The sequence below is a fragment of the Diabrotica undecimpunctata genome, chromosome 3, assembly GCF_040954645.1.
Source record: "Diabrotica undecimpunctata isolate CICGRU chromosome 3, icDiaUnde3, whole genome shotgun sequence".
Classification (NCBI taxonomy): Eukaryota; Metazoa; Arthropoda; class Insecta; order Coleoptera; family Chrysomelidae; genus Diabrotica; species Diabrotica undecimpunctata.
The window spans coordinates 121,948,866-121,961,734 of NC_092805.1; the positions used below are offsets into that span (position 1 = coordinate 121,948,866).

A 12,869-nucleotide genomic window follows, 5' to 3' on the forward strand; every position below is an offset into this window, starting at 1 on the left:
AAGAAATCTGAACTACCAACTGACATCATATTTTGTTCTTGAAACGATACGGTTGATTTATTGCTAATTCATTCTAAAGATTAAAAAAAGAGAAAAAGAGGTTAATCTTTGTATATGGGTATATTTTATCACAGTATAGACAACAACCTATACTGTGATTTTATATACAAAGATTAACCTCTTTTTGTGATACGTGGTATACAGCCAGCTGCAGGAATTATTTTCCTTGTGGATTCTAAAAATTGATGATTCAAATATCCTTTCTGGGAAATTTTACTGCTTCATCAGTAATTAATTTTTTCGCAATAATACTAAAAATATAGGTTACAAATTTTTATTAAGCAAAATACCTTTTGAGCGTTTTGTGGTGGGATAAAATAGTTAGTCGGATCGTGACGTATGATACATCATTGGAAATGAGAGAGGGTAGCGTATATGTAGAGACATAAAACACTTTATATTTATTTGGCTTACAGGCAATAAGTTTATTATTTTAAAAAAATTAATGAGTGACTGTATGATGGCAACTAATTGGAAACCCCGTCGCATGCGACGGGCAAAATCACTAGTATGATATAATTACTTACTCGTCTAAGCTTATACCTTTTTGTTTTCAGATCATAAAATAAAAATGGAAGAAGAAAGTGACTTTGAAACAAAATTCCACAACATAAAAGGAGATGAAATAGCTGACAGAAAGGCAAACTTTTTTAAGCTTCTTCGTACACCATCATTATTTTCTAGTGAAATACAGTTAGACAATACTCTCAAATGTCTTACACCTACTACTTATCAAGAACAGTTATTTTATATTGAAACATTAATGTATTTTAAAAGAACAGAGGAACTTTTGGACATATTGCAACAAGGAAATGAAATCTTTATAAGTAAAATTTTAAAACAGCAGTGGTTTGTTGAATCCGCTTTTAAAGATGTCGAAGTTGATTGGTTTGTAAACGATTTGCTGCCTTGTTTGTCATTTAGTGTGAAGAAGAAATTGATTTCAAAAATTGCAAGGTGTTTGAATGAAGAAAAATTGGATGTTTTATTTGACCAGATTTATTTAAAGTACGTATTTGTCGTTTTATGTTTAAATTTGTTGTACCAGTTTGATACAAGTTTGCTAACTCAAAAGTTTGTACCAGATTTTTAGCATATACAAAAATGATTAACTATTTCTTTGAATTTGGATGTCGATATTAATATTTGCATACTATCACAACACAAATTTAACACAGAGGGCATCATTTTCAATTTCAATATTAGGGTTTTGGATAAATAACGTGGACACATCTGGTGTTTAGCTAAGAAGAGAATGTTACATGAGCAGTGCCAAGAACTAGAAGAAATTGAGAAAAAATATGACTTTTGAATTAACAGGAATGAGAAAAACACTTCAAACTAGGCAACTAAGAGATGAAAGTGGTGCACTTATAACAAATATAAACCAAAAAATGAAGAGATGGGCACAATATATAGCGCAACTTTTTGAAGACAAAGAGAGAACAGAAGCACCAAAAGAATTTAAGGATGATACTGGGCCTGACATTATACGAGAAGAAATTGAATATGCAATGAAACAAGCTAAAGGTGGTAAATCTCCCGGGCCTGATGAAGTTCCTATCGAATTACTCAAAATTGTGAATACTGAATCTATTGATCTTCTTTATACCATACCATATATAGAACAGGTATAATACCTAAAGAATGGCTCCAATCAATATTCATACTGCTACCCAAAAAAGCCAATGCAAAGGAGTATAATGAACATCGCACCATAGCCTTAATGAGTCATGTCTTGAAATTGTTTTTAAAAGTAATTCACAATAGAATACATAAGAAATTAGATGAAGGCATAAGTAATACACAAATGGGATTTAGGAAAGGACTGGGAACACGAGATGCACTGTTTGCAGTAAGTGTTCTTTCGCAGAGATGCTTAGATATAAATCAGGAAGTATATGCCTGTTTCATTGATTTTGAGAAGGCATTTGACAGAGTGCAACATAATCGGCTTAAAGAAATTTTATTAAATAAAAACATAGACAGTAGAGACATTAGAATCATATGTAACCTCTATTGGAACCAAACAGCAAAAGTGAAAGTTGAAAATGAACTGACCGAGGATATCCAGATTCGCCGTGGCGTCCGCCAAGGGTGTATTTTATCACCCTTGTTATTCAATTTATACACTGAAGCCATCTCAGAATTAGCGCTTACCGAGGTCAGTGAGGGCCTTATAATAAACGGTGAGCCACTTAATAACATAAGATATGCTGACGACACCGTCCTTCTGGCAGGAACACTAAAAGAACTGCAACACCTTGCTGAACAACTAAATATATATTGCAACGATTATGGACTAAAAATAAATTTGAAGAAAACCAAGTTCATGGTATTTATAAAAGCACACAACATCAAAGTTAAGCTAGTACTAGATAATACAGAAATTGAACAAATATCTTCGTACAAATATAGGGCGTGGATCACAGAAGATACTGATCAGACAAAAGAAATAAGATGCCGCATTGCGGCGGTCAACTTCTAATAGAATGAGAAAACTTTTTTGTAATCGCGATATCAATATATCGCTCCGAATAAGAATGCTTCGATGTTATATTTTCTCTACCCTTTTGTATGGGGTTGAAGCTTGGACACTTAAAAAATCCAACATTAAAAACCTAGAAGCATTCGAAGTGTGGTGTTACCGACGTATTTTGAAAATATCATGGATGGATCGCAAAACAAACGAACAAGTTCTCGAACAACTAGGAAAACAATGCGAAGTTTTAAATTCCATAAAAATCAGGAAATTGGAATACTTGGGGCACATCATGAGAGGTGAAAAATACGAACTACTAAGGAATATAATGCAGGGAAAAATCAAAGGCAGAAGAAGCGTAAGAAAACGTAAAATCTCGTGGCTACGCGATCTCCGTGAATGATTTGGATGCAGTTCAATTGAACTATTCAGGCGCGTAACCAACAAAATTATAATTGCCAGAATGATTTCCAATCTCCGATGGGATCGGAACTTGAAGAAGAAGATCTGGTGTTTACATTTTTTTCATCTTATAATTGATTCTTTTATCCTTTGTACGTTTGCAGGAAATGATTTTTATTTAGGGTTTTTTTGTGGAATTTTTGTAGGTACACTAACGTAATATGTTTTTTTTAATTGCAAACTACATTATTTAACCATTAAGACATTTTTAATGTGGAAAAAATAAGAGAAGTGATTAGGTAAACCGTAAATCTAAACTTACTGGAAGCTATTGGACGATGCTAGGAATAACCTTTTATTCCGACAATAGATCTACGGTTTACCCTTAAAAACACTATCTTTTGCACTCTTTTCTCTGCGTAAAAGGTTATAAGATATTGTTGTGAATTTATTAATTGTTAAGTCTTTAATTTATAATGTCTTGTTCTTATCTTAATTCATTAAAAAGCACAATAACTGATATTTATTTATTTATCACTACATATACAATAATTTATTAGTAGGCGAGCGTAACAACAATATCGCGAGCGCGAATCTTCTTTATTAACCGTCCCTCCATAACCAAAATTCCTCTATAAATATAAAGTCCTGTTATTCGAGAATGAAAACAGTTGTTTCTCGAAACACATCGAACATAGACCGCTGTTTTGCTGAAAGGCCTTCTAGACAGAGCGGCGAATTGTTCTCAGAACCGGTATGGTTAAATCGGCTTGTCTCCAGAAGGTTCGAATTGTTGTTTTTATTACAAAGGGGGACCCATCGTGTGTCAGGTAGGCATTACCTAAAAAATACGTGAATGAATGAAAATATTAGTAATAAATATATTTACGGTTTTGGGTCAGAATTTATCGTCAGAATTGGGTCAGAATATATATATATATATATATATATATATATATATATATATATATATATATATATATATATATATATATATATACAGTATACTCCCTCTATAACGAACACGGTTATTACGAGGTTTCGCTTATAACGAGATACATTAGATGTCCCGTGAAATTTCTATTGAACTATAACCGTCTGTAGCGAGTCAAATTTGGTTATAACGAAAGATATATTATAAATAAGATCCAAAAACGTGTTTTTTGGTAAGTGTTTTTTACGTTTTTAGTCGGGTCGCTATAAATAAATACCTTTTCAAACAGCCCCTCAATAAACTTAACTGCAGCCCGCAATAAACTTCTTTACAATGAATAAATACAACTGTTTCACATCTTTAGAAAATATATGATAGAATGATACTGGACCATTTAAAGCAGTTAAAAATAACAGAGTTCTTAAAATTGCAGAAGCAATAGTTTGTTATCCTTGAAAATACGATTTATACATTATGTAGTTGGAAAAAAATTTAAGTACAGCTTTTTTGTTCTAACGTATATCATTGATAATAAAAGTAAACAACTCTTTTATGTTTTAATATATTTCATTGACAATAAAAGTAAATAACTTTTTTTCAAAAACGCCATTCAAACAATATTTATTAGCATCTTATATTGCTCCGAATGGCTTCACTATAGGAAGTTAATGGTTTACAAAACTACAGATTCATATGTATGCACAGTATTATGATTGTCTGATATAACGAGATCGGCTTATAACGAGGTAATTAGTCTGTCATTTCAGTTCTCGTTATAGAGGGAGTCTACTGTATATATATATATATATATATATATATATATATATATATATATATATACTTCTCCAAGAAATTAACGCACCACTTTAAATATTAAAATATTTTATTAGCGTTAATAAAAATTTCCATTGTAATGTTATATTTTGCAAGCCCCTTGTATATGCTATTCGTACACTCTATATTTATTGACTGTGTTTTATCGCTATAGTTTTTTTTGGCACAAAACAAAAAGAAGCAAAAAATGTACTAATTCTATAAAATATACTAATTTCCAAGTATTCTCGAATTTTATTCGGCTACTTTTTACTTGTTGATTATTTTCAATTGTGTTTATTAGGGAGCGTCAATAACGTAATTTAACCCGAGATGAATGTACCCAAGCAGTGATGCTGTCGGAAGAAGGTTACCGAAGAATTGGTCGTCGGTTTAATGTGTCCCACACATCCGTCTCACGGGTGTTGGAAAGATTCCTCGAAACAGGGGATCATACTCGCAGACCAGGGCAAGGACGAAACCGGGTAACTACCCCTATTCAAGATCGATTATTAAGAATTTCTGCTCTTCGACAACGTTTTGTAACACATCGAAGTCTACAAATTCAGCTTCGAGACGTGTATGCTATACAAATTAGTACTGAAACTGTTCGCCAGCCACTTAGGAAATACAACTTAATACCTAGGAATGCTGCCCGAGGTCCTCTATTAACTGCAGAGCATCGAAGGGGGAGACTACATTTTGCCAGAGAACACGTTAATTGGTTAGAGGCTGACTGGGAACGAGCGCTATTTACTGATGAATCCCGATTTTGTTTGTACAATAACGACAGACGTGTTCGTGTGTTGCGACGACCCAACGAACGATATGCTCAGTGTAACTTCTCACACACCACATTTTTTGGTGGAGGATCCGTTATGGTGTGGGGTGTTATTTCTTTGACCGCACGTACGGACCTAGTGGTCATGCAAAATGGAACTGTTACAGCTGAAAGGTACATATTGGAGATCCTGGAGCAACATGTAGTACCATTCGCTCCTTATATCGGTGAAAATTTATTACTAATGCAAGATAATGCCAGACCTCAAGCTGCACAGATCGTCAGAAATTATCTAGAAGAGGTAGAAATTGACACTTTGGAATGGCCAGCACCTAATTCGGATTTAAATCCGATTGAAAATCTCTGGGATATCCTTGGTAGGCGATTAAGAGCGACACCGATCCAACCAAACAACTTATAGGAAGTGGGAGAGAGGCTGATCTAAAAAATCTTATAGATTTGGAGAGAACTAGACTAAAATGAAATACGGCGATTAATTTTAAGTATGGGCCAACGATGTGAGGCTGTTATACGTAGTAGAGGTGGAAACACTCGTTATTAAGACTTTTTTCATATTTTAGTTTACTTTTCTTATCATTATTTTTTTTTTTAATTTTTCTTTTAATTTTTTTTTTCTCCTGTACTTCACCTTTTTTTGATGATTAGACAAGTTGTTATAATTACTAATAAAATGTAGAATAAATCTGGAATAAATAAAGTTTTAATGATATGATACAGAAATTTGATCTAAATTTAAATACAATTACTGATTTTATAACTTTTAATATTAAAGGAAATAAATTCATTTGAAGATTTAAAAAAAATTTATATAAATTATGTAAAAAGTCAATTCAGTACAAATAATGAAAATCTTCACAATGGCTAAAAACAATAATACAATAAATACCTTGCAGTGGAACTGTTGTTCCGCAGTAGCAAATAAACCTAATTTAATTAATATTTAAAAACAGTTTAGTATAGAAGGCAACAAAATCGATGAATTTTAGTCATAATGATCATTTATTTTATCAGTTTGTTCGGCTATATTAGATAGAAATAAATCATTCAATATCTTAATTGTTGCTTTGTATTGTCCTTCTGGCATAAATATGAAATAGGGAACGGACCAACTCGTGTACATCGTCCATTCTTCTTTGTAATTCGATCACATAATCTTCACCTGCTAATCTTCTCCAGGTCGACACCCAAACTCTAGGTCACAAAGTAGTCGCATCTCGCGTCCGAATAGGACTCTGGCTAGTGTCTGGCCTGTTGATTCGTTAACAGCAGATCTGTAGGCCATTAGCCATAAGAATACAAATATATTATATTACAAAGATTTACGTTTCTTTATTTTATATGAACGAATAAAACAATTATTAAATTCTGTCGTTATCTTATCAATCAGCATACAAGAAAATAAATCAAATTTTTATAATAATAAGATTATAAAGCTACATACATTTATATTACGTGAAAACCAATTTTACTTAAAATTTTCTTTACTTGAAACAAGAAACAACAAAACTTTTAACTTTTGATTAGCCTAACAAAACCTCAGTTCTTAAATTTGAATGCTAATGACCATGATGTCAAACCGATCCTTCACAGATATAAAATTCAATTGTACAAACACTTACAGCTTATTTTCTTCTTGAGTTGTATGTTGGAACATACCCAGAAAAGTCCAGTCTCCTCAACGATGTGATCTCTCCTCTTTGGCACCTCGGCTCCTTCTTAACGTCTCTGCAAACCTCCTGCAGACTACACAAAAACACATGATTCACTTCTCCAAACTCAGCTACTTATTTATGACAACAGGACCTCCTTTTGTCAACTTGATGCCGTAAGAATACTTTCACATATACTTTATAAAATGCCCACGGTAGATACAAGGACCTCTTTTAATCTACTTTTTATCTCCTTCTGCAAAACTATTCACTTCTTTTCGTTACGCCGGTATCCAAACTCACGAACCACACCCTATCTTGAGACAAACGACTGTTTCCTTTCGATGACCAAAATATAACTAACTCCTCCGGTCTCCTGATCGGCTCACAAATTCCCATTTAAAAACGACCGTCCAATCAAAAGCTCAAATTGTGTTTACCATGATTTTGGAAAAGCCTAATTTCGGTTTCAGAGAAAAACTAAATAGCTTACTTTAAAATTGGTTTTGTCAATACATCATTAATACATATTTCAAAAGATTAGAATATGGTCATTTAATACTCGACTATACAAACAATGAAAAGATTAACTAAGACAGGTAAAATGTCTTCTAATTCTAAACAAAGGTTTTTTTTTGATAATTTTGTTTGAAACGGAAAAAGGTCGTTTGCCAAACAAATTTCTATTCTTATCTACACTAAATCTTATCTTAAATTACTATATACATTTTTGTTTATAATGATATCTTAAAATTTTATTCCGATGGATATTTTTATTTATTTTTCTTTGGTTGGGAAAGAAAAAGTATGACAATATATATATATATATATATATATATATATATATATATATATATATTATATATATATATATATATATATATATCTACGGCATTAAGTGAACTCCGCCCATGTTAAAATTCAGGTTCAATTGAGCTCCGTGGTCAAGTGGATACCGATATACGGAGCTCACTTGACAATTCCGTAATATTGGTTCAGTCGATTCATCAACATGTAGAGTTTAATAATTTATAAAAATTTTTTGGAGCCCGTAAATACCCCTGTATCATAAATGTATATCGCTTAGTTCACGTGTATATATTATAGGGGTCGTTCAGATCTTCTTCATTGTATATTTGAACCATACGTTTATCGGTTTAAGTAAGCTCTGAGAGTTTGGCAACTGTGCGATTATACCGTATGTTTTCAACATATACCCTGAACGGTTTATATGGGCTCCTTATTTTTATCTACTGTTTGTAGACAGTGGAATGTCATACGCATTACACTGTGTAACAGAGGATATTATATTACCTGGTATAACTAAGTACTAAAATGTAACTGGTTCTTTAAAAAACAGGTATGTAGATACAAAAGGATTTGGGCTTATTATTGAATGGAATGTTCGCTTGCATCGAAAATTTTATTTTTTCTGTATTTTTAAAGATGTTGTTTTTTTATTTAATATAATTTTATTAGTTCAATTAGTTCAAGAAATTTCGTAATATATTTTGTTTACGTGAGTATGTCTTTGTACATTTTATGTAAGCATCTGAATAATAAAAACTACTTTTATTTTATCCAATCTTCTGCGATATATTGTATAAAGCTTTTTTAATATTTTAGTTCTGGTCTTATTTGTGTACTACATATGATATCTTGATAGAAGGTTATCTCAAAATAAATATGGTTAAGTGCTACAATAGATATTTTTGTGTTAAAATTAATAGAAAGAATGGTTAATTTGTCTAACAAGGTATATTCGGCAGCAGAAGCATATAGTACAAGCGTCTATGTTTTAAGGGCGGAAGGACGTGCGCCTCATTTTTAGCTGACAAGCTTGCGAAGAATATTATTTCTGGTCCTCAATTTACCTTTTAGTTTTAAACAATAATCTGTGACTGACCCGGTGTAATACAAACTATTTTCAAGGAATTTATAGGAAGTCTACAGTTCAATGATTTTATGACAAGATTGGATGTTCAGTTTTGTGAAAACGTCTATGTCGAGGAAATTGAAGGAGCACCCACGAGTTTTTCAGGGGTTTTGGCTGAAAATTGATTCATAGTTTATTTTTATTGTGCAATAATAGGTGTCTCGTCTATATAATAGAAGTCCTAGTATCTACCGGTATGGATCGTTTGTTTGTGTAAATGTTATACAGTGTAGGTGCCTTTATGCTACCCCAAGCGAGACCGTTCTTCATCTGCTATTCTTAACATTGAGTGATACAAAAAATATTCTCTTGTGTAGGCATACGCAAATTATATAAGTGAGTTTGTTATCTAAGGGGATATCGTATAGTTTTTCGAGAAATATTTTGTAATTTAAGGTGTCGTAAGCGGCATTTGGATTGAAAAATACCACCCCTGATACCCGATATTTTTCGTACCCGTCTTTGATGTGTTGGGTAAGATTTAGCATTTGTAATGTACCTGATCTTCCCTATCTATAGCCACTTTTGTCTTTTAATTTGAGCTTTTCTTCAAATATCGGTGAAATCATATTAACGATCTTGTGCAAAAGTATTTTAAATAGCTGACAAAATAAAGATATTGGCCGATAGTTTTTGTGGTCGTTGGAGTTTTTGCCAGGTTTAAGCAAGGTAACAACTTTGGCTTGTCTCTAGATTTTGGGTGTTTCCATAATTTGAATACAGTTGTTCATCATCCGGATAAGCCATTGTGGTGTTTTTGGTCCAGATTTCGTAATAAGCTTTGTGCTCAGATCCTCAATGTCGGTAGTTGTATTATTTTTCATTAAATATGTAGATGGTGGATCCAAGCTCAACATCGTTGAAAGTTTCTCTGAAAGCTGACTGGTTTTGTCCTTTCTTACTTTGAGTTATTCTTTGCTTTTTTTCCAACAGAGATAGCATGTCTATATCTATAATGTGGTTTTTAGCGATAAGCTTTATTCCAAATACCCTACGTTAGGCCCTATATGTGTTTCCTGCACTAGAAATAAGTCAGATTCGTGTTTAGCGCATATGTCTGATAAGTTTAAGTAAAGTAAAATTTCTTGATCTCTAGATATACCCTTAACAGTTATAAACATTATGTTATTAGAATAGTTGGGGACTAAAAAGGACCAATTTGACAAAATCATATTAAAGGGGTGACTGAAGAATTAGCCGATTAATTATTTAATCATTACCCTGGGTATACCCGATTGTGGTGGTTTTCTTAGTACTTAAATTTTCGTAAAGGCTCGTTCTTTGAACCCCATAAGTAATGCCTAATATTTTACTTTTTATTGAAAATTTAAATTTTACATGCCGTGTATTACTTTTTGACGATATTTCGAATCAGATTTGTATAGTAATAATTTAAGGTATTAAAGAGCCTGTTTGTGGAAAATAAATAAGTTTGTGATATCGTTCGCAACTCATATATAGATAATAAAAAAATAAAAACAGTTAAAATAGGTGTAAAAAATTTCAACTTCATACATCGGCGCCATTGTTCAGGTGATGGGTTTATCACAGATATCAAAGGTTACATTTTAATTCAAGGTTCTATTTGCGTATTTTCAATATTAAAAAAGAGTAGGAAAAGACACGTTTATGCTTTTTTTTTAAATCTATTCTATTTTCTTTCTAGAGTTCTGTCTTTTTTGAACGACCTGTGGTCTTTTTTCAATTGGACACTTGTCCAAGGCTATGACAAATACTTTGTCCTCTGCTATTCTAAATTAATATGACTGATTCCAGTTGCTGCCTCCTGCTGAAAAAAGTAATACAAAACAACAAAAATATGAAATGCTTAAGACCGAAATTAGGTAAGTGTGAAATAAACAAAAAAAAAGATGAAAACGGACTAGAAACAAACGTTAAAGATGACATTATAAATATTATCCACCATTTCTACTCAGAACTATATAAAACAAAAAAGAAACCACCAGAAACAATTAAAAACCAACTTAAGGCTAAAGTAAAAAATGTCAACTCAGAGCTACAGCCAGAAATAAGCAAATCAGAAATAAAGAAGGCATTGAAAGAAATGAAAAACAACAAATCGCCAGTAAAAGATGGAATAACTGCAGATTTGAAGAGATATGGTGGAAAAGTGGTAATTAACAATCTACATTCCGTTTTTAACAAGATATTAAAAGAAAAAAGAATCCCAAACAACTGGAAGGAATCCGTAACCATTATCCTACACAAGAAAGGGGATAAAGCAGATATAAAAAACTACCGTCCTATAACACTCCTCAATGTAATGTATAAACTCCTAACAAAAATTTTAACCAATAGATTGACGACAAAATTCGATGGATACGAGTCAAAAGAACAAGCTGGTTTTAGAAAGGGATTCAGCACAAGTGACCATTTACTAAGTATGAAAATACTTATAGAACGAGCAAATGAATAATGAAAAACGAATAAGAAAATGAATTGACCACAGATATATGGAACTAATAGCCAATATATATAAGGAAGCCAAAACAACAATTAAAGTATATGAATAAACAAAATCAATACAAATAAATAGAGGCGTGAGACAGGGTGACACAATATCACCGAAACTTTTCAATCAGGCTCTGGAAGATATTTTTAAAAGATCAGAATGGGAAGAAAAAGGTATAACAATTTATGGACAACGCTTGAACCATCTAATATACGCTGATGACATCGCATTGATAACAGATAAATGAGAATAATTATTTGAAATGATGAAAGAACTGGACGTAGAAGCTGGAAAGATAGGCCTTAATATGAATTACAGCAAGACCAAAATTATAACAAATACAGATGAAAACATCACAATGATGATCGGACAAGATGAAGTAGAACAAGTTCAGGATTATATATATCGGGGTCAAACTATAAAACGTAACAAAGAAAACCAAACAGCAGAGATAAAAAGACGAGTTAGACTGGCATGGGCGGCATTTGACAAACTAAGCTACATTCTTAAAAACAAAAGATATCCACAGCATCTTAAGACCAAAGTATACAATCAATGCGTACTCCCTGTTCTAACTTATGGTTCCCAAACGTGGACATTTACAAAAGTAAACATGGACATAACCATAAAAACCCAAATAGCAATGGAAAGACAAATGTTGCACATAAGACTAATGGATAAAATGGAAACGAGTGGATAAGAGAGAAAACAAAAGTGAGGGATGTTAGATAAGAAGTTGCAAAATTGAAATGGAGATTTGCCGGTCACAATATAAGACAAAAAAAAACAGATGAAACAAAATTCTTATAAGTGGGAGACCGTGGGAATATAAACGAAGCAGAGGAAGGCCCCAAATGAGATGGGCAGATGATATCAAGAAGCACGTGGGCTCTAGGTAGATGACTATACCGACAGACAGAGAAGAATGGAAAAGGATTTGGAAGGCCTATGTCCAAAGATGGACCGAAAAAGGCTAATTAGATAGAGATAGATTCTTGTGATCTTAGTATTTCCGTTGATTGAATAGTATAGGGTATCCAATATTTTAATTAACGGTATGTCAGAGTTTTATTAATTTTTATATATATTTGCAAAATGAAGAAGAAAGTTCAGTACAGGCAGTTAAACAGCTGATCTGTCAATTTAAAAGTAAGAGCAAGTACCAACTTGCTGAAAAGCATACCATACACAAAAGGGATAATAAAATGTACTGCACAAACTATAGCGATATAAGCTATATATAAGCTATATATCTATTAATTATTAGGATATACAGTATTTTTTCTAATACACCTGGAACGATTGAGTGAATAGGTGA

At 32.4% G+C, this 12,869-nt stretch overlaps 1 protein-coding gene across 1 annotated transcript in view; it reads left to right on the plus strand.

The window, feature by feature from the left end:
- LOC140437342 (uncharacterized) overlaps positions 1-12,869 on the plus strand; it is a 40,480-nt gene that overhangs the window by 13,293 nt on the left and 14,318 nt on the right. Inside the window, exon 2 of the mRNA XM_072526821.1 lies at positions 618-1,068. Coding sequence (XP_072382922.1) covers positions 632-1,068 — 437 coding nt within the window. The 5' untranslated portion in view covers positions 618-631. The remainder of the gene's footprint in view (positions 1-617; positions 1,069-12,869) is intronic.